Here is a 20,255-nt window from a genome sequence, read left to right as displayed (position 1 = left end):
ATAATAATAATAATAAACTGAAGTCATTTCCTCCAAAAAGCTAACAATTTTCCTCCTCTTCAGTTTGCTCATAATACATTTAATACAGTAAAGGTTAAAGTCCTGAGCCTTGAAAAATGCTTCAATGTTAAACTTAAAAAGAGCCAATCATACACAATCTCAAAACCATCTAAAGAATATCGAAGGTCTGAGAAGACAGCTCAGTGAGTGTGTTGGTTAGTGTTTTGTTTTGTCAACTTGGCCCAGGCTGGAGCCACCTGGGAAGAGGGAACCTGACCTGAGGAGTCGCTGTCATCAGATGGCCTGTAAACAAGTGTGTGGAACCATTTCTTGACTAGCCTAGGAGGGCCCAGCCCACTCTAGACAGAGCCACCCCAGGAAAGGTGGTCCCGAGTGAAGAAGAGCGAACTGAGCAAACCAGGGAGCAGGCCAGTAAGGAGCACTCCTCCATGGCCTGTTTCCTTCAGCTCCTGCCTCCGGTTCCTGCCCTGGCTTCCCTCAGTGATAGGCTATAACCCGCATACTAAAATAACCCTTTCTTCCCCAAGCGGCTTTTGATCAGTATTTTATCACAGCAGTGGACAAGCAAAGAAGGGCAGAGGGTAAAAGCACTTGTGTGTGCACAGCCCGGAAGCAGAGCTCAGCCCCTGTGCGCACACGGGAGGACAGAACCAACTCCCCAAGGTGTCCTCTGACCTCCAACAACGCATGTGCCCTCCCCACAAACGCTCACACACCTTTTTCACAAACACGTTTGTGTACATGCTCTCTATCACACACACACACTCACATGCACACACAGAGAGAGAAAAAAGAAAAAGAAAATCATGCTTTGCCACAACTAGAAATCTGCAGTAGTGCATTGGTTTTACCTTTCTTTTTTCTTTTTCCTCATTTTCCAAAAACCAATGACCTGCACTGCACGCAAGCAGGAAGAAAGGGGCGAAAGGGGGAAACATATCCTCCCTGGTTCAATCTCCCATGGTCTCCACGGGGAGTGTGGTCAGGGGCTTCCTGACCCCCCAGGCCCTATGGGTGCACAGCAGATGGAAGTTTGGCTCTTCGATGATATACTACAAACCCCCAAACTCAAACACTGCACGATAATATTAAAATAAACCCTTTCTTCATTTATTAGTATCAACTAATAAATGAGATGCAGGTGACAGGAAAATCCAAATGGCTTCACTCCTAGTTTAGTGTTGACTCCGTATTCCTAAGCTCTCTTGCCAACCGCGAAGTTCCACCCAGTCAGTCATTTGTCTCATCCCTGAATCCTATCAGACAGCAAAGCAAGGCCATCTGAAAATATTCCAAATACTGCCGAATGTGCAAATTAGCTCAAAATGTATCTGGTCACATCAGTTCCTGTCTCCAAGTCACGATCTGGCTAATTCTGTTAGCATGAAAGGCAGAAAAGCATGGGCCTGAGTACCAGCCAGACATGGGCTGTGGAGCCCAGCAGCCTTGGGTTTGAATCATGAACTACTCCCTGCTTTCTCTGAGGTCCATCCTTTCTCAGCTAAAAAGCAGCTGCTAACAGTGCAGAGAAGAAGAGCACAAACCCTGCCAACGGCCACTACCTGTTCTCCTCCCCTTTAGGACTGAGAAGTACCAGGACGGCAAACCATCGATCCATTGGAGCTCCTAGGGTCTCCGCTGGGCCCGCAGCATACTACGTAGAGCAAGTACTCGATGCAAGCTTGATGAAGAACTGAAGGGCATCAGGTATATACATACTGAGCACATGACTGCCCTCACTTCTCTAAATGGAAGTGATCACACGTAAAACACTCAAGTACAGTCTGTATTCACAGGCTCCACATCTCCAGCTGCAACCAACCTCAGTCTGAAAATACCGGGAACGAAGTTTCCATCTGGAGCCATGCACCATGGCACACAGAGGACTACAAATTAGAGATCAGCCTAGACTACACAGCAAAGCAAGAACTGCATGTGCACTGAACACATACTCTTTTCTTCTTGTCATTATTTCTGAAACAATAGCGCACAATAGCTACTTTCATAGCACGCCACTGTATGAGGCATTATTAGTATGCCAGAGGTAACTTAAAGCACACGGCAGGTTGTACTTAGGTTAGATGTAAATATTACACCATTTTATACCAGAGACTGCACATTAAGATTATGCTATCCCAGGGGGTCACCAGACCCCTGAGGACATGAAGGGACAGCTGTAAAGAGAGAGAGAGAGAGAGAGAGAGAGAGAGAGAGAGAGAGAGAGAGAGGGAGGGAGGGAGGGAGGGAGGGAGGGAGGGAGGGAGGGAGGGAGGGAGGGAGGGAGGGAGGGAGGGAGGGAGGGAGGGAGGGAGAGAGAGAGAGAGAGAGAGAGAGAAAGAGGGAGGGAGGGAGGGAGGGAGGGAGGGAGGGAGGGAGGGAGAGAGAGAGAGAGAGAGAGAGAGAGAGAGAGAGAGAGAGAGAGAGAGAGAAAGAGAGACTCCTCTGTGTTTATTTAGCATAAAAATTATTTTGAGCCGGGCGGTGGTGGCGCACACCTTTAATCCCAGCACTTGGGAGGCAGAGGCAGGAGGATCTCTGTGAGTTCGAGGCCAGCCTGGGCTACCAAGTGAGCTCCAGGAAAGGCGCAAAGCTCGCAGAGAAACCCTGTCTCGAAAAACCAAAAAAAAAAAAAAAAAAAAAAAAATTATTTTGAGACCTCGTTCTCTCATGTGTCCCAAGCTGGCCTTGAACTTGTGGTTACATCTTTGAGGAGGAGAACTGATCCTCCTGCCACTACTCATAAGTGCTAAGATTACAGGTATTATATTACCAGGCCCAGCTGATGGGGTGCAAGCAATCAAAGCCTAGGCTGTGAGCATACTAGGCAAGTCCTTTACCAACTAAGCTATACCCACAGCACTTATCTAGCCTATTAACTCATTTTTAACTCATACGTGCAATGCAAAGATATTGGCTAATACAAATACAATGTGTCTGACCTTTAAAAAGGTCTGAAAACCACAACTTGCTAAGGCAGGTGGTTGAAAGTGCTGCAGAAGGGAAATGGGAAGAGTCAGGCTAACTTCAGTGAATCTTCTCCACTTCCTCACCGCTCTTCCCTCCTCGGGCACTTCCAGTCTGGCCTCTCCCTCCCCATGTCACCTGCCAGCCAGAGCCTTCCTGCTGCCAGCTCCTTGCTGACACGTGGCACTGTTCTGTCTTCCAGCACTTTACCACGTTCCTGCAGCATTTCTTCTCTTAAAAAAAAATGTATTTAGCTTGTTTTCAAACATGGTCTTACTATGTAACTAGGTGACTTCAAACAAGCAATCCTCCTGCCTCGATCTCCCAAGTGCTGCACCAGTACATTCCAGGGCACTTCCTTTTCATGGTGATTTCTGCCTCTGAACATTCTCCAAAGATGCTAAGGTTCCTTAAGACTCTACTATGAGCAGCCTTCTGTTTGTATACCTTACACTCCGAGAAACCACGTACAATGCAAGCCAAGAGTTCACACACTTCTCCTCCAGCCCCAAACTCTATCCTGGGTCCAGACTCCAGGGTCAAAGCCCGCAGTGTCTCACCTACCTGGAGGCACTGCCCCTCCTGCAGCTCTCCCAGCCAGTCTGCTGCACTCAGGACAGACCCAGTAGCAAGGCTCTCCATACAACAGCCTCCGTGTCTTGCCCAAAGTCCTCTGGTGGCTTCCCACTGCATTCAGAAACCCCCAACTCCTCAGTATGGACTACAGGCCGGATAGCAACCAGTTGTCCCCAGCCTCTTCCATCTGGTCAGGCCCCCTGCTTGCTCTGCCCTCAACAACATTGAACAAGTTTTCTGATAAGCAACAAGCTTTTCCAGCTTCACACATGGGCTCCTTCTGCCTGGTGAACTCTTTCCCCCTCCCCCCTGCCTGGCTGACACTTTCTCATCCAGTATGTCTTAAATAAATGTCACCTCCTTGAACCAAATTCTTGGTGTCTTGATTCTTCTTAATCATTTCATTTGGAGCATCTGCCTATTTACCATAGTTAACTCCAATTAACATCTGCGACCAACACAGAGATTATTTCTATTTGGTTCCCGAGCAGACAAGTCTGCAAAAAGATACCTGCCTCAACAATGGGTGTGCAATGGCATGTGACTGATACCTGCCCCATCAATGAGTGTGCAACGGCATGTGACCGCATGGCTGCCAGGTGTGCCCACAGAACTGTTAGGAACCTGCACCCTGCTCTCCTGTTACCCAGGGCTTTCCTATCCTCATCGTTTTTTTTTTTTTTTGTTTTGTTTTTTCACATTTGCTTTTTATTTTCCACATCTGAGGAGAGGGAAAAAAAAACAGATTATAATGAAACTAGACAGTTAAAAGTAATAACTCCATATCTTAATACCCGTGCACACACAACACACATAAAAAACAGACATAAACATATTCCTATAAAAATTTAATTGCTATAAAATAAAACTTTTAAATCAGATTAAGATATCATATATATATTGCCGGGCGTTGGTGGCGCACGCCTTTAATCTCAGCACTCAGGAGGCAGAGCCAGGTGGATTTCTGTGAGTTCGAGGCCAGCCTGGGCTACCAAGAGAGCTCCAGGAAAGGCGCAAAGCTACACAGAGAAACCCTGTCTCGAAAAAGCCAAAAAAAAAAAAAAAAAAGATATCATATATTAAAGTTAAAGACAAAGGAAATAAATTGTTTTACTGTGAACATGGCAAATTAGCAATAGTTAAAGGTAGCAAGTCATTTGTGTAGCAAGATTTCTAACTGAATAGGCTAAATCCCATCATCCACTTCAGACTTGCAAAAGTATGTGGCTTTGAACTCAGGGCCTTCCACATACCAGGCAAACGCCCATCTTTCAACATTTTTATTAGGATAACTAGTATTTTGCACCTTTATATAGAATTTAATTACTTGGGTTTATCAAAATCAATAAAAAAAAATGAAATGTGGAAAGCACCATGCCCATGTTTGTTATCTGAAGTCCGCCCATGCCCATGACCTCACTCATCAGATCTACTACAGCAGTCAGCAGGGTAATCACAAGCAAACCACCCCCAGCAATGTGGAAAACGTGGGCAGCTGCTGTCACTAGTAACGTCCACAAATCTTTTACTTAACAGCGAATGGACAACAAACTACACATCCTTCAGTCTGGAGGCTAAGCAAAAAAATCACATGATAATAGAAGATGACAGATTTCTCTGCGTAATTTCTATCCTACTTAACACAAAAACACTTTTAAGTTGGGAGAGCACACCTGCAGGTCCAGTTCCTGGACACTGACGCAGAAGGATTCTAAGTTCAAGACTGTTCAAACTCAGAAACAATTTAAGTACCATGTGTGGCAACCTGCACCTGTATCCAACATTGGGGAGACTGAGGTAGGAGGATAGCTGTGAATCTAAGGCTAACCTGGGCTACATAGCGAGCTCCAGTCGAGTCTGTACTACAGAGGAAGACCCTGTCTCAAAAGGAATGTAGTGAGATTCTGTCTCAAAGTAGAATAAAAAGCACTTGGGAGCCAGGGACAGTAGCTGAGGAAGGTTCACAAGTTCTAGGCCAGGCTGAGCCAGAGTCAGACCATCTCTCAAAAAGCAGAACAAACAAACAAAAAAGCACTGGGCATGTAGTTCGTGGTAGAGCACTTTGTCCACTGTGCTCAATGCTTAAGTTCAAGCCTTAGTACCATGATAGATAGATGATGGATGGATGGATGGATGGATGGATGGATGGATGGATGGAGGTAGGTAGGTAGATAAGATAGACATAGGACAGACAGACAGGTGAGGGCTGGAGAGACAGCTCAGCAATCAGGAACATTGGCTGCTCTTCCGAAAGACCCAAGTTTGATTCCCATCAACACAAGTTGGCTCACAACCACCTGTAACTCCAGTTTTAGATCCAATACCTTTTTCTGGCCTCCAAGGGCACCAGGCAAGCATGTGCTACAGAGACATACAAGCAGGTAAACCCCCTATATGAATGGATGAATAAGTATCCGGTGTGGTGGTGCATGTCTATATTCCCATCACTTGAGACATAAAGTCAGAAGGATTAGTTCAAGAACATCCTTAGCTACACAGTTCAAGGTCCTACGTGAAAACAAGCAGAGCAGGGAGGTAAAGATGGAAGGAATTCACAGAAGAAAACTTGTAGTTACTTGGGAAAGATAGCTTAGAGGTTAAAAGCACTCTCTGCTCTCCTAGGTTCAATTCTCAGCACCTACATGGTGACTAATAATTATCCAGAACTTGTATCCCAGATCTGACATCCGTTTTGGCCTTCATGTACACCGCGTATAAGTGGGCACAAACATACATGCAGGCAAGACAATCATACACACTTTTTTGTTTTGTTTTGTTTTTTGTTGTTGTTGTTGTTGCTGTTGTTTAAGCTATTCAGCCAAGCAGTGGTGGTGGTGGTGGTGGTGGTGGTGGTGGTGGTGGTGGTGGTGGTGGTGGTGGTGGTGGTGGTGGTGCACGCCTTTAATCCTAGCACCCAGGAGACAGAGCCAGGCGGATCTCTGTGAGTTTGAGGCCAGCCTGGGCTACAGAGCGAGATACAGGAAGGCACCAAAACTACATGGAGAAAGCCTGTCTTGAAAAAAAAAAAGTTATTCAAAGACTAGAAAACAGTACTCCAGGGTGTTAAAAAACAAAAGTCCCCTACTCTACTTATTCATTTCAGCTTTTTTCCTTCTTAAAAAAAGAAATGCTCTGCCGGGCGGTGGTGGCGCACGCCTTTAATCCCAGCACTCGGGAGGCAGAGCCAGGCGGATCTCTGTGAGTTCGAGGCCAGCCTGGGCTACCAAGTGAGTTCCAGGAAAGGCGCAAAGCTACACAGAGAAACCCTGTCTCGAAAAACCAAAAAAAAAAAAAAAAAAAAAAAAAAAAAAAGAAATGCTCTAACTAAATATAATTACAAACTAAATATAATTGCTCTGGTTCAAAGAACCCAAAGGCCTTTGGGGATGTAAAGACAGGATGAGTTTTGTTTATTAATACTGTTGGGGTTTTTTGTTGTTCTTGTTGTTGTTGGGTTTTGTTGTTTTTTTTTTTTTAAAGAAGGTTTTTCTTCATAGCCCTGGCTGTACCGGAACTCACTCTGTAGACCAGGCTTGCCTTGAACTCAAAGATCCACCTGCCTCTACCTTCTGAGTACTGGGATCAAAGGTGTGCACCACCACAGGCCAGCTATTAATACTGTTTTTAAATGCTACAATCAATAGCTGTTTTCTTTTTCTTCAGGGATAACAAATGTGAAATCTGTTTTTTTTTTATCAAGACAAAGTAGAAATTCTCAATTAAACTAATTGGGTTTTTTTAGTTATTTTTGTACAAAATGCTAAGTTTATCTCACAAAAAGCAACATAAAACTATTTTTAACACTAAGTACTAAAAAATTAAGGATGCAAGGAATTTTTTTTTTTTAGCCTTGGAAATGAAGGCTAATTACCCTCTGTAACCTGGGAACTCAGGGGACCTCTGCCAAGTCACAGGCAGGGAAATGGCATGGCAGGAAGGGTACACTCTGTGTGTGTGGACGGGCCATAGAGAAGGGACAGGGACACAGGGGAAGAGAGAGAAAGCATCCAGCAGGACGGCAAGCAAGCCACCCGCACCTGTGCCGACGACCACCTCGGCACACTTCCAGCAGGGGGCGGGATTTGAGCCCCTCTCCCAATAACAGCTAAAGCTTTCAGGAACACAGTTTCCGAACTATATAACTCTGGCTAGAAACGCCACTGTGAAAATGGGATCATGGTGTGTCAGTCCACCGAATATCTGTACAATGCTTTATTATTTAAGTCATCTTTATTTTCAATACTGGTTGAGTATCTAAAATGTGAAACCTTCCAAACACAAACTTTTTTTTTTAAAGATTTATTTATTTATTATGTATACAGTGTTCTGCTTGCATGTATGCTGCAGGCCAGAAGAGGGCATCAGATCTCATTACAGGTGGTTGAGAGCCACCATGTGGTTGCTGGGAATTGAACTCAGGACCTCTGGAAGAACAGCTAGTACTCTTAACCACTGAGCCATCTCTCCATCCCCAAACACAAACTTTTAAAGCACTGACATGATGGCACAAGTGGAAAATTCCATGCCTGGCATCATGTGACAAGCCTCAGTCAAAACACAGGCACACTGAAAACCTTACAGTTACCTTCACTATATATACACACAAAGTATAGGTGATGCTCATGTGTAGACTTGGGTTTCATCCCTCACTGTTTATATGCAAATATTTGAAAAGATGGAAAATCTGAAACACCAAACATGTCTGATCCCAAGAATTTCAGACAAGGGATATTCAACCTGAATTACATTTGGTTCTTTAGGATTAAAGAATTTATTTTTAAAACCATTCACAAATATGTACCAAATGGCAGTTCACAGCTGCCTATAACTTGAGTTTCAGGGGATCCAATGTCCTCTTCTGATATCTGTGGGCACCTATGTGTATGTTGTATATACAATTTGTACATAAACTCACACAGGCACACATAAATATTTTATCTGAAAATGAAGCAAGTGCTATTAAAAGGCAGCAAGAGCCAATGTACCAAAGAGCACTTCAGTTCCTCTGGACGTGTGATCATCTTGGAAATTACACTGTGTACCAAGAATGTAAGTCAGACATTCTACTTCATTCAGAATTCAGAACTGTTATATTAGCAATTAAGTTCAGAAGAGTAAAACCAATCAAAGCTTACAGTACTTCTTTCGACAGCTACTTATGTGCACATGGCATATAAGAAATATTAATAATATTGCTAAAAACGCCAGGCATCACGCTAATGTCTTATATGGATCATCCCATGTAATCCTCACAACAGACAATAGATCCCATAGTCATCTGTATTTTCTAGTCACTGAAACCAATTGAGAGAGCCTGAGGGACTTGTCCTAGCTCACACCTAGACTGACAGCCAGGGAAGACTGGTTGACTAGCCACCTTGCTCTATTTTTAGTCTATCAGCCAGAAACCACCTCAAAAAGTAAGGGATCACATTAAAACCTATGTAAAAATGTCTCATTCTTTGAGAGAGGTTAACTTTTTAACAGGTATGGGAAAGAAAAGCATAACCAAGTACACAGGACTGACTACTTGGACCACAGAGCAAAATAAAACAACAGAGAAATTCTACCCAAGGGATCTACGTCCATCACAGACACAATAAGGATGAAAAAGTTCACCCACTGTACTGATTTTAAAATCTTGAGTTGGGCATGGTACAATAAGCCTGTACTCCCTGCACTCAGAGGAGGCTGAGCAAGAGGATCACGGGGAACCCCAAACAAACAAACCAAAATTTGGATGCAGTTTTCCAAAAGAAGAGCAATTGACTGTGAAAAATTAACTACCATCACTATGATATAGCACCAACTTTAGCCAAGTTCACTAAAGTCCAGCTCTCAAAACTATTTCCGTGATCTCTATCAGTCCACTCTAACACAGCTCTGCTCCTGTGGCTGTAACAAATTCTTTTAAAAAGCAGTATCTTGTAAAAAAGATAAGCTCATAATATAGACAGAGTTAAGAATGAAGTATGTTCAAACAAGGAAATAAAAGTGACTGTAGATAAACAGAAATACAGTTTTTAAAATTAGGTCTTTTTAGACTGATACACAAATTTGTAACAAGCAGCAATCTGGGATGCTCATACACACAGTATGGGCACATAATGTCTCTATATGAGAAGCATGTCAGGAGTAAATAGTCCATTCTGATATTCCTCTCTCCAAAGCAAAAGCAAATCTGGGAAACAGACACAAGACAGGCAGTGAGTAATCTTCAGTGACATTTCCAGAAAAGACAGCACCTTGGATGAGGATTCCTGACACACTGAGCTTTAAGGAAGGGAAGTCTCAAGCTGAGCCCGCCAAGATAAACTATGCATCCAATGAACCACTCAAAGTAGGCAAGCTTGCTAGCTACGTCAGGTAAGGGCACTTCTATCCTAGCTGTGAGTTAGTTGACAAAGAAAAAAGAATAAACAGAACATTATGAACACTCAGAGTGCAAAACAGGACATGTGAAGATCACTGCAATGCCAAACATTAACAAAGCCTTCCACACACTCAAAGCAATGCACTAGAACTCAATAGAGGTATGCTGGTTATTTGGGGAAAGGGAATCTAAAAAGGCTGGAAATGAGAGGAAAGACGATTGGTCCAGGGACATAATGCTTGAATGCTTGCACAAGGGTTCAGTGGCAGGGCAAGGAGTGACCAGGGGTGAGCAGACAGGGCTCCCACTCTGCAGTCAACTATCACTTACTAGGCCTGGGAACCAAAGGATCAAGGAGCCTGTGCCCAGGCCTCATTCTTTTTCCATCTATGAGCTGAGGACAACAGCAAGTAGCTTGTCACTGTTTGCTGCTGAGGAATCAGGGGATAATATATGCAACAGTGATTGGAAAAATACCAAGCAATTGTCCCAAACATGAAGGTACTAAACAGGGACTATACTTATCAGCACTATTAACTCTTTAGAAAAATAACAGACACCCCCAACTTGTTTAAGCTGCAACCTATTTGTAAAGGGAGAATGGGAACAGTCCATCCAGGAAGTGCTTGGGCTGTTGTTTTCTTTAAAGTGAGCTCATAAACTTTTGTCCTGGATTAGATCCACACACGAAGTAGAATTCTGAAACTAAAGCCCAATTATAACTAACCTAGTCATAGTGAGACTACTTCATTGCAACCATCGCTTTCCTATTTAATAAACACATTAGCAGCAGCATCAATCACTTCCCAGTAACTGTTTTCTGTCAGAGGTGATATTGAAGGCACTGTACTACCCTTTAAAGTGTCAAGTGCTCAGGCATCCCCTGGGGTCTCTGGCTTTCTTCCCGACTCTGTCCAGAGTCTCAAATACAACCCTTGAACTCTCTATGCAGCCAAGCTGGTTTCCAATTCAAGATCCTCCAGCTTCAGCCTGGCCTCAATCACCTTTTTAAAGCAAACCCAAATTTGTGTTAACGAATTATCAAAAGACTCAAATGGTATTCTATTTCCAATATGGGCTGCAGTGCAAACAAAAAACTTTACCATTCAAAACTGAAGTTTCTAGTTTTACTTAGTTGACACTCAGCTCCTTTTTACAGACCACTCATGAAGCAAAACAGTTACTTTGCTACATAGGTTGCAGGAGAATCTGTCTCCACCAATACCCGTATCACCTTAGAGAAGTGAAGCTACCACTTCACAAACTGTCCTAGCTGAGCAGGAAAACGCAAGTCGCACTGAAGGGACAATGAATGATGAACAAGAATAGTTTTGATTTCAAGAGCTGCAAAGGCAGACTGGCCATACAGGAAGCTGTACTAATGCTGACCAAGTTAAACTGTTTACAGAAACTAGGAAGCTGTCTCCTGTTCCTCCCGCTGTCACACACCCTGTCCTGTCCTCTGTGGCCAGGCTTGCTTATACTGCTGAACTGTAACTGTAAATTGAACTAAGAGACTAGTAGGCGGTGACTCCCAGGCATGCTGTTACTCTGTGGCCAGCTGTATCCCAGCCAGCCAGCCCTCCCCCAGCCAACCTCACCTAGGCAGTCATCCACATTACCAGATGCCCTAGCCACTGTCATCTTACAAGTTTTTCAAAGGACAAGATGTGTCACAAGCACAGTGGTAGGTGACCAGGAGCTGACAGCCAAGGAAAAGGGTAAGTAGCTAAAAAGAGACCACTTCTTCCAACAAATCACCCTCGACACGCTAGCTTACAACTGGACAGGCACCTGATATTTGGACAATATGATGCTGAGATGTTTCTTTTCCACATAAGCTATTTATTTAACCCACAATGGAAACTAACCAGAAAAGAAAATGTTTGATGTGAGAATTTTGAGAAAAATCATATTATCACCCAAAATTACAACATCGCTACCCTTACCCCTTGTCTGAAAATCAAGAGGCACTCACTCGTTTCAGACAAAATGTAAGATATGAAAGCGTCTCTTAAAATGTCAGTGATTTTTCTCATTTGAATTTGCAGTAAGAAGTCTAATATTATCAACCACTGCTTGAAATTAAAAACGTTCATCCATAACTCCAGTTCTAGGAAATCCAATATCCTCCTCTGACCTCCACAGGCACTAAGCATATATGCAGGCAAAATACACATAAAATAATGTTTTTTTTTAATTAATTAAAAAACATTTAAAATCTGATTATACCATTAGCTCCAAATGAAGGAAAAACCCTGGCAGAAGAATTATATAAAGAGAGCTAGGGAAGTGGAAAATCAGGACACATGGGAATTAAGAGGTTATAGGGTATGTCCAGCTGCCTATCAATTATATCGTTGAAATCATGGGTAAGCTAGCTGGAGCCTTTCCCCACAACAAGAAGTAAAGCCAGAGGAAACTAGTAGGTCTCTCTGAGTAAACTCAGGCTGTTCCAACAAGATTTCTTCTGGAGTCTAAGGGGAACACCGAACAATGCAGAAAGAAAGAAGGAGCCAAGTACATCAAGTCACAGAAGAGAAAAGACAGCATCTGGGATCTGCTGTGTGGGGGTAAGGCGCCGACAGGGACTGGGGAAGAGTGTAAATAAGCGGTGTGCTTTCTCAGTGCCAAACGCCACAGCCCATTCAAAAATACAATAACCAAGTCCCTACCGTGGGCCAGATACTACTGCCGGTGCTGGAAATGCACTCAGGGTCGAGAAATCCTTGCCTCTAGTTTACTAGCAGAATAAAGCATTATTCTCTTTTCTCTACTTTTATTTAGGAAAAAAAAAAAGTTATTTCTGGAACGCGCCTTTCCCTGTCATTGACAGCATTCTTCTACTGAAACACTAGCTGGCTCAAGTCAAGAATACACAGGTCTTCATCCTGTTCGCTCTGCTTAAACAAAATATATACATGCTCCCTTCTTAACAATGACACAGACCCCGATATGAGAGGAAGATGTGAAAGTCCGGACTCAAAATCTGTCGGTGGCATCCTAGACAGGCCGAGGACAAATGGAGAAGTTTCCTTCCCACAGGGAACTTTCAGACACACTGCTGTTCATTTATTCATTCAGGGTGTACTGATTGCTGACTATGTAGTGGGTTATTTTTTGCTGGCCTTGGGAAGACAAACATCTGAGAAAACAGTGGAAAGAAAGCGTGTCTACTGAGAAAGTTAACTAGGAAGGAGAACGAGCTGCCCTTAAACAGGAGGGTGGGAGAAGACAGCAATGAGAAGGGGTATGTGGAGCTCGAGCAAGTCTGCAGAGAATACAATCACAACAGGGACCAAACATCAAAGCCAACCAGAAATCCGGTGACTCCATGAATGTCATGTATCAAGTTAAATTCAGATTCTCAATACAAGAATTTGAAACGATGCATACACTAAAGAACTGTACTGGCCAGCATATGACAGGATATACTAAGGACATAAGACATGGGTTTTGTAAAAAGATATCATAAACCTTTCTTGTAACAGAACAGTCTAGACTGTTACTGACCACAGACTGTACCAAGGAAGACTGGTGGCTGTACATCCTTGTGTAGCCACACCCATGGGGATCACTTGGACGTTAGTGACATCATCAAACAATTTCCTAAGCAGTTTTACTCTGAACTATCACTTTAATTCTATTCCAGGGAAGCACTTCAGATCTGAACTATCTCTAAACTGCACACTGGCTACATTGCCACTGCTGATGGACCCTTTCTGGAATTTGGCAAACAGAACCAAACACAATCAAAGTGCTCACAATTAAATTACAAAACATTAGGTTAAGAATTCTGCCTCAATTCTTGGTTTCGTATCTTTGTTTTTTAAGTTACGGCCTTGCTGTGTCACCCGGGCTGGCCTGGGACTTGTGATTCTTCTGCTGCTGGTTTACAAGGAGCTAAGAGTACAGGCATGAACCACCAAGCCCCCCTCATGTTGTATCTTTATCCTTGGGTCCTTCTTTCCTACCCTTCATAGCGCATAAAAGCTATGAAGTATTTTATAATCTGTTTTAAGATAAAGGAGGAAAAACAAATGAAATGATTTCCCATATGAAACAAGAACACAAAAATTGTATTTTGTTTCTTATAAAATATTTTATAGAGTATTTACTGTTAAAGAGTTTAGTCTCTCGGCTGGGCATGGGGACTCATGCTGTAATCCTGGCACTTAGAGGCAGAGAAATGAGGGTCACTGTAAGTTTAAGGCCAGCCTGGTCTACAAAGCAAGGGGAAAAAAAGACTCTAATCTCTCTCTATCAAACTCATCTCTGTCATAAAATAAGTGCCTCAAAGGCTAACTGGCACATATCAACCGCCAGACTCACTGGATTCTTCTTCCTAAAAAGAGAAAGGCCATCAGAAAGTCATTACGACCTTACTTTCAAACCAGTAAACTAGCTTCATTAAATCTATGGAGCTGACCTTGTTTTTCAATCTTGGCTAGTAAAAAGCACACACACACAGCAAACCAAGCATCCAAGGCAACGTTTCTGAACTAAGAGATCACACTGTGGAAGTCTGTCCGAGTGTGCTAAACCAGACATTACAAAAAGTCATTTAACAAAAGTGCCCTTCGGAGCCAGGCTGGCTCAGGAGGTGAAGGCCCTTGCTGCCAAGCCTGAGGGCCTGCGTTTTATGCCCGTAACCTACACGCTAGAGAGCCAACTCCCACAGGCTGTCCTCTGACATCTACATACGTGTTATAGCATGCAGATGCCCCCCCCACATAAATAAAAACACAACAAACAAAAATAAACAACATTTTAGAGAAGTGAATGAATGTCTTACCAGTTGGAATTCCCGGCGCCGGTCATAAGCATTCTGTATTCCGCTGTCGTCCCACAAGGCTTTTATAGCAGGAAGATACTGCAAAAATACTCGGGTTTCCACCATCCCCTGAGCAGCCATGGGGGCCCGGGTATCAAATGCCATCAGCTTGTCTCCATGGAGCTGGTTTTTGTTATCTCCCCAGGGAATATGAAGCTTCTCTCGGGCATCTACCAGTACTCTCATACCTTTGTTGAAAAAGAAAAAAAAAAATGTGAGGAAGAGTCATTAATATACCATGAGAATCTTTCACCCCAGTGTCATTCAGTATTGGTTCCTTAATTTTTTTTAGCTATGACTGAACCCCTACTTCCAAAATGGAGACAAAATCAAAACAACCATTATCTTCTCAGAGGTTTAAAAAACGATTGTTCGGTTTTAAAAGCTTGGAAAGTAAATATCAGTAACAAAAATCACTCTTTCAGAAGGATTTTAATACGCTGCGATTCATAAAATCATTTCTGGAGTGGAAGTCGGTCAAAACCAGAGACAGAAAAAAGAAATAATGCTGCCCAGCCTGAAGTCCAGGCTGAAGACAGCCTGGCACACTCATTCACTGTGTTCAGGGTCCTTCAGCTCCTACCCACACTGTCTTCTAGGACACACTTGGACTCGAAGCTTCCCGAGCGCATGCCACAATCAGTGCAGTCACCCGCTGGCTTCACAATTACCTACAGGGAGGACAGGTGCAAAACGATACCCAGAGGCTTCCGCTGACACCGGTCAGTTCAGACTCAACACTGTCACTGAACTGTTACTCTGTCTTAGTGTATTAGGAAGTCATTTCTTTAGATACGTGAAAAAAACTGTTTTGCTTTCAATTTTCGGGCCACACTGATTCAATAAAAGAAGACGCCTAGTTAGACTTGATCACACAATAATGCTCAAAGTAATTCTTAGGCCCAGTCTATATCAAAAACCAGGTGCTTACCTTCAGTGAATACTTGAGTCTATTCATTACATAATTCTTTAAGTTCAACTGCATCAGGATACAAAGGTACCTTCAATTATGGACTAGCAAGGTACAGTTTACAGCCTTCGAAGAGACCTTAATTAGTTTTGTGCTAAACATTAAGGCAGACTAAATACAACCGTCTTTTACAGTTTAACTGCAGAGGTACAAGGCTAAGAGCCATGGACTGTGAGCTCTTGGCCTAGCCGCCTCCCCTCACTGCCCTACAATGCACCCCTCTCCAGTTTTTCCCATTTGAAATCCTGAAAGAGGAGGAGGGAAGACATGAAGGGGTTTGTTTTATGTACTTCCTGAACAACAACAAAACCCACTTAAAAAAAAAAAAAGCCACATAACAACCTGAAAAGACCTACAATCTTAAAGTCCCAGATAAAACAGGGTGACTCCTTAATCACTCAAAACATCAGGCACTGTGCCTCAATTTTGACAATGTCTTTTATGTAGAAGACACTTGACACTAAAGAAAAAATACGAAAGGTGACATTTTAAATGACAAAATAAAAGCCACCTCCACGACTTCTCTGAATGCTAAGAAAAAAGACTTCATGTGTTTTTCACTGAGGAACAATATTTTAATTTTAAAATACTGTCAAACAGAATTTGTGAAGTCCATGATCCAACCCAACACATACTATCACTAACTTCTGTACTGTCTCCTACGACTTTTAAGCCAAAGAGTCTTGGTAGTTCAACATACATTCATTTAAGTATTAGAAATGATGCCTTTTTCCCCTCCTGTCTCGAGTTATTAAACAAAAAGAAAGTGTGCAACATGTTGAACTGTGATTGCAAACATCCTGTAGGACTGAGGCGATAAAAAACACTCACGCTAGTATTTTTTTTAAACATGCTTTCCTGATGCCAGTTCAGTAAACGCGACACCCCTGAGGTTCTTACTCTTGCCCCCAAAGGCCTCAGAGGCTGTCACTCCATGCCCTTGACAAGAGTCTCGGGACCAAAAAAAAAAAGTTTCCTCATTGCGACGGTTCCAGAACTTGCTTAACTCAAGAGGTGGCCTGGGAAGGCAAGCGCTGGAAGGGCATCCGACCCGGTTACCAGGGTCACCCACCAGGGACAGGAAGATGCGGGAAGGACCTGGGGCTGCTGATGGGTGGTCTTGTGTGCTGTGCGGGGAGGACACAAGTCGCCCTGCTGCCCGGCGTCACCCTGCTCGCCCGCCGCACTTCCCTCTCGGAGGGGGCGAGGCCAGCGGCGGGTACGGGGCCGACCGTGACCCTCACTGGGGTAGCACAGGGGACAGCGGGGCGTCCCGGATCTGAGGGACCGGGGCACAGCGGCGCACAGGACGGTGCCCGAGGCGCGCCCACCCGCTCGCCCGCTCGCTCGCCCGCTCGCCCGTCCGATCTGATCCGGTCCGGTCTCCTCAGACTTGGGACCGGCGGGTGAGGGCGGTGCCCGGCTCCGCTCCCCTGGGGTCCCCCGGGTCCCCGAGGCCCCCGGCCGCGCTCCGCACCTTTGATCACGTTGCTATAGATGGTGGGGCGGAACTCCTCGCGCGCGCGCTGGTCGAAGTCCTGGCCGTGGATGATCCGCATCTGCTTCAGGAAGGTGGACTTGCCGCTCTCGCCCGCACCCAGCAGCAGGATCTTCACCAGCCGCTTCACGTAGGTCTTCTCCCGCGACAGGCATTTGTCGATCTCCTTGGACTTGCGCTGCTGCTCGGCCTCGCCGTTCGTCAACACGCAGCCCGGGAAGCACACGGACAGCACGGAGCGCGACGGCAGGAAGTCCGCCATCTTGCCGCCGCCGCCGCCTCGGCGGGCCCCTGCGGCTCCTCCACCTCCTCCTCCGGCAGCGAGTGGCTCCGGCAAGGCGGCTGGAGGGCGGGGAGCGCAGCGGCGGCCCGAGCGCGCCCGGGGAGGGAGGGAGGGAACCCGAGGACTGACTCGCCAGGGCGGGCCGCGCGGGCCGGGGGAGGGTGGGAGGGAGGGAGGGAGGGTGGAAGGGGCGGGCCCAGGGAGGGGCGGCGGCCCTCTGGGCATGCGCGCGCCCGCTGCCCGCCGGCAGCGCGCACGCAGGCACGCCGCGCTGGGGAGGCTGCGGCCGGGGGCGCGCGCGCGGAGAGCGGCGGAGCCCGGGGTCACGTGGGCCGGGCTGGGCGCGCGCCCGCGGGTCCAGAGTTTCTGTTTCCCTTTAGTGCCCCGGCTTCCCGGATCCCCGAGGCGAGTAACCCCATCCCGACACCATTCTCTTTACCGGCTCCTTCACTCAACAGTTCCCACTGCCCTTTCCGTACTTACTCGCCCGCCGCCTGTGGTCACCTCTAGGCGCCCTATTTTGGGGCCATTGGCTGGGACATTACCGCACCGACCAGCGCAAACCTGGAAGGTTCCTCAGTGCCTTCTCCTCCTGCTCTTCCTTCGTTAGTTACATTTTGCCTATTTTTTTTTTTAAACTCTTGAGACAAGATCTCACCCTGTAACAAAGGCTGGCTTCAACTTGTGGCAATCCTCCCTCTCCACTGCTGGGATTCCAGGCAAGCGCATTTAATTAGAAGCGACTCTCTTGCCATTCTACCATCCTAAGTCTAGAAGGATAGCTAGATGTCAAATGTCTTATGGATCAGCACCCCCTCTCCAGCAATTCAGGGCACTTTTGATACCTGCCCTGATTTAAGGAGAGTTGCAGCTCATGTGAGATATGCTAGGAAGGTCGCTGGTGGCTGGCTCACTAATATGGATCCCACCCGAGCTCCATGTATGACTTGGGTAATGCCCTCTGAGGTCAGTGAATGGTGGAGAGGGTGAGGTCATGGTGAAAATCCCCCTAAACCGGACACTGTGATGCACATTCTTCCCAAGGAAGCAGATAAGCGAACAGCCTAGGACTCCAGCAGGCACATTTTAGGTTTCCTGCCAGATTACAGAGGATATGACTGGCAAGAGACTCTTTTTTTTTTCTTCTGTCATAACAGCAGATCAGGCCAGGACACCTGAAAAGACTCCTGAAGACCCACGTGACAAATGACAGCTGGGTTGCCTGAGTGACTGTGTAGCAAGGACCTCAGAAGCCAACTTCTTCATTCTTTGTCAGTTTCAAAAGGGAAAGGCGGTTGGTGCCTGTCTGGTTTTGTCTCAGTGTTTTGCTCCTGGTTTGGGGCTCCAGCAACTTGAGAACTTCCTGTGTGTTAGGGAGGGGGGGGGGGTAAGAGGTCAGCACAGTGAGAGGCCTGTGCACAAATTTAAATTTCAAAACCAGCACTAAGTCAGTCAGTGACTGTCATTTGGATTGGTGACTGAGAAGCCCATGACTCAATACACTGGTTATGGTAAACAACACCTGTAGTGGAATTATCTCCTATTACACCCACCAAAACTGTAGAGTGGACCTGAGCCCACAGAGCTGACCGTCTACAGAGTGGGCTCAGTTCACATCCAGCATCCATGAATTCCTAGGGTCAGGCCTAATGTGAGACAAAAGCCTGCCAGGAATGGGTGATCTCTATGTAGCCTTGACCACTGTTAGGGACACCCTGTTCTAGAACCAGGGGGAAAATTAGCTTCCCACCCAGGCCAGGCAGGTAGTACAAAGCCACTAAGTTACCTCCAGGTTCTAATATGAACTCTTTAGCAAAAAACTGAGGCGGGAAATGCATACGTTGGATTAACCGTCTTCATTTTCCTGAGGTGCGCACACCATAATGGAAAAGCAAGGATGCCTAGGAGGCAGGAAGGGATTCCTGCCTGGCCAGTTCTTGTTGGGACGTGTCGTACAGCAGGGAGGCTGTTCGAAGGCCTGAGTGGAACCTTGTCTTGGAACGAATTTGACTGGGGTTGAGCCTGGCTGCCCTAATGGGGGTTTCTGAAAAGAAACGTTTAAAGCCTCACCTGGGGCTTAGCTGCTGCTCGGAACCGGTGATCAAGACACTTTGTAAATCATAAGCATCCAAGTGAGTCCGTGTAGTGGTTCTTCAAAAGTTAAACAGAGACTTGCCACGTGACCCAGCGGTTCCACTCCTAGGTATGTGTCCCCGAGAACTGAGAACACAGCTCAGTCGACAACTTGGACACCCCATGTTCATAGCAGGGCTGTTAAAAATAACGACAAAATAAATGAATAAAGCCCATTGGTGAATGAATGGATAAACACAATGTGATTCATCCGAGCAATAGATCGTGCAGTGATAAGAAGCGTAAAAGCACTGATTGAAAGGGCCGGGAGACAGCTTGGCGTTTAGAGTGCCTGTTGTACACGTCTGAGGACGGTAGTTCCAATCCCTCAGAGCCCATGAAAATGCCAGGTGGGCATGGTGGCTTGGAAGACAGACAGGATTCCAGAGCAAGCGGGCTAGCTGGATTAGCCAAATCGGCAAGCTCTGGGTCCAAGCGAAGAGAACCTGCCTCGGTGAATAAGATACATTCACATGCATACACACGTGCTCGTACACACGTATACACTTGGTGTGTGTTGGGGGTGGCATGGTGCGGGAACAACACTGACACACGTCACAAGAATCAGTTATGAAAACATTAACCTTAGTGCGGGAGGCACAG

The 20,255-nt window shown here is 45.5% G+C and overlaps 1 protein-coding gene across 3 annotated transcripts in view; it reads right to left on the bottom strand.

Moving 5' to 3' along the window:
* The window catches only part of Gna13 (G protein subunit alpha 13), a 56,232-nt gene extending 38,588 nt beyond the window's left edge, over window positions 1–17,644 (bottom strand). For all 3 annotated transcript variants that reach the window (XM_076543634.1, XM_006970471.4, XM_076543635.1), the window contains exons 1-2: window positions 17,216–17,644; window positions 14,730–14,956 (exon numbers count right to left, since the gene is read on the bottom strand). In XM_076543634.1, coding sequence (XP_076399749.1) covers window positions 14,730–14,956; window positions 17,216–17,498 — 510 coding nt within the window. In that variant the 5' untranslated portion in view covers window positions 17,499–17,644. The remainder of the gene's footprint in view (window positions 1–14,729; window positions 14,957–17,215) is intronic.
* Window positions 17,645–20,255: the final 2,611 nt, after the last annotated feature.

The sequence above is a fragment of the Peromyscus maniculatus genome, chromosome 8 (assembly GCF_049852395.1).
Source record: "Peromyscus maniculatus bairdii isolate BWxNUB_F1_BW_parent chromosome 8, HU_Pman_BW_mat_3.1, whole genome shotgun sequence".
In the NCBI taxonomy this organism is placed as follows: Eukaryota; Metazoa; Chordata; class Mammalia; order Rodentia; family Cricetidae; genus Peromyscus; species Peromyscus maniculatus.
This window is presented reverse-complemented; position numbering and strand designations above follow the sequence as displayed.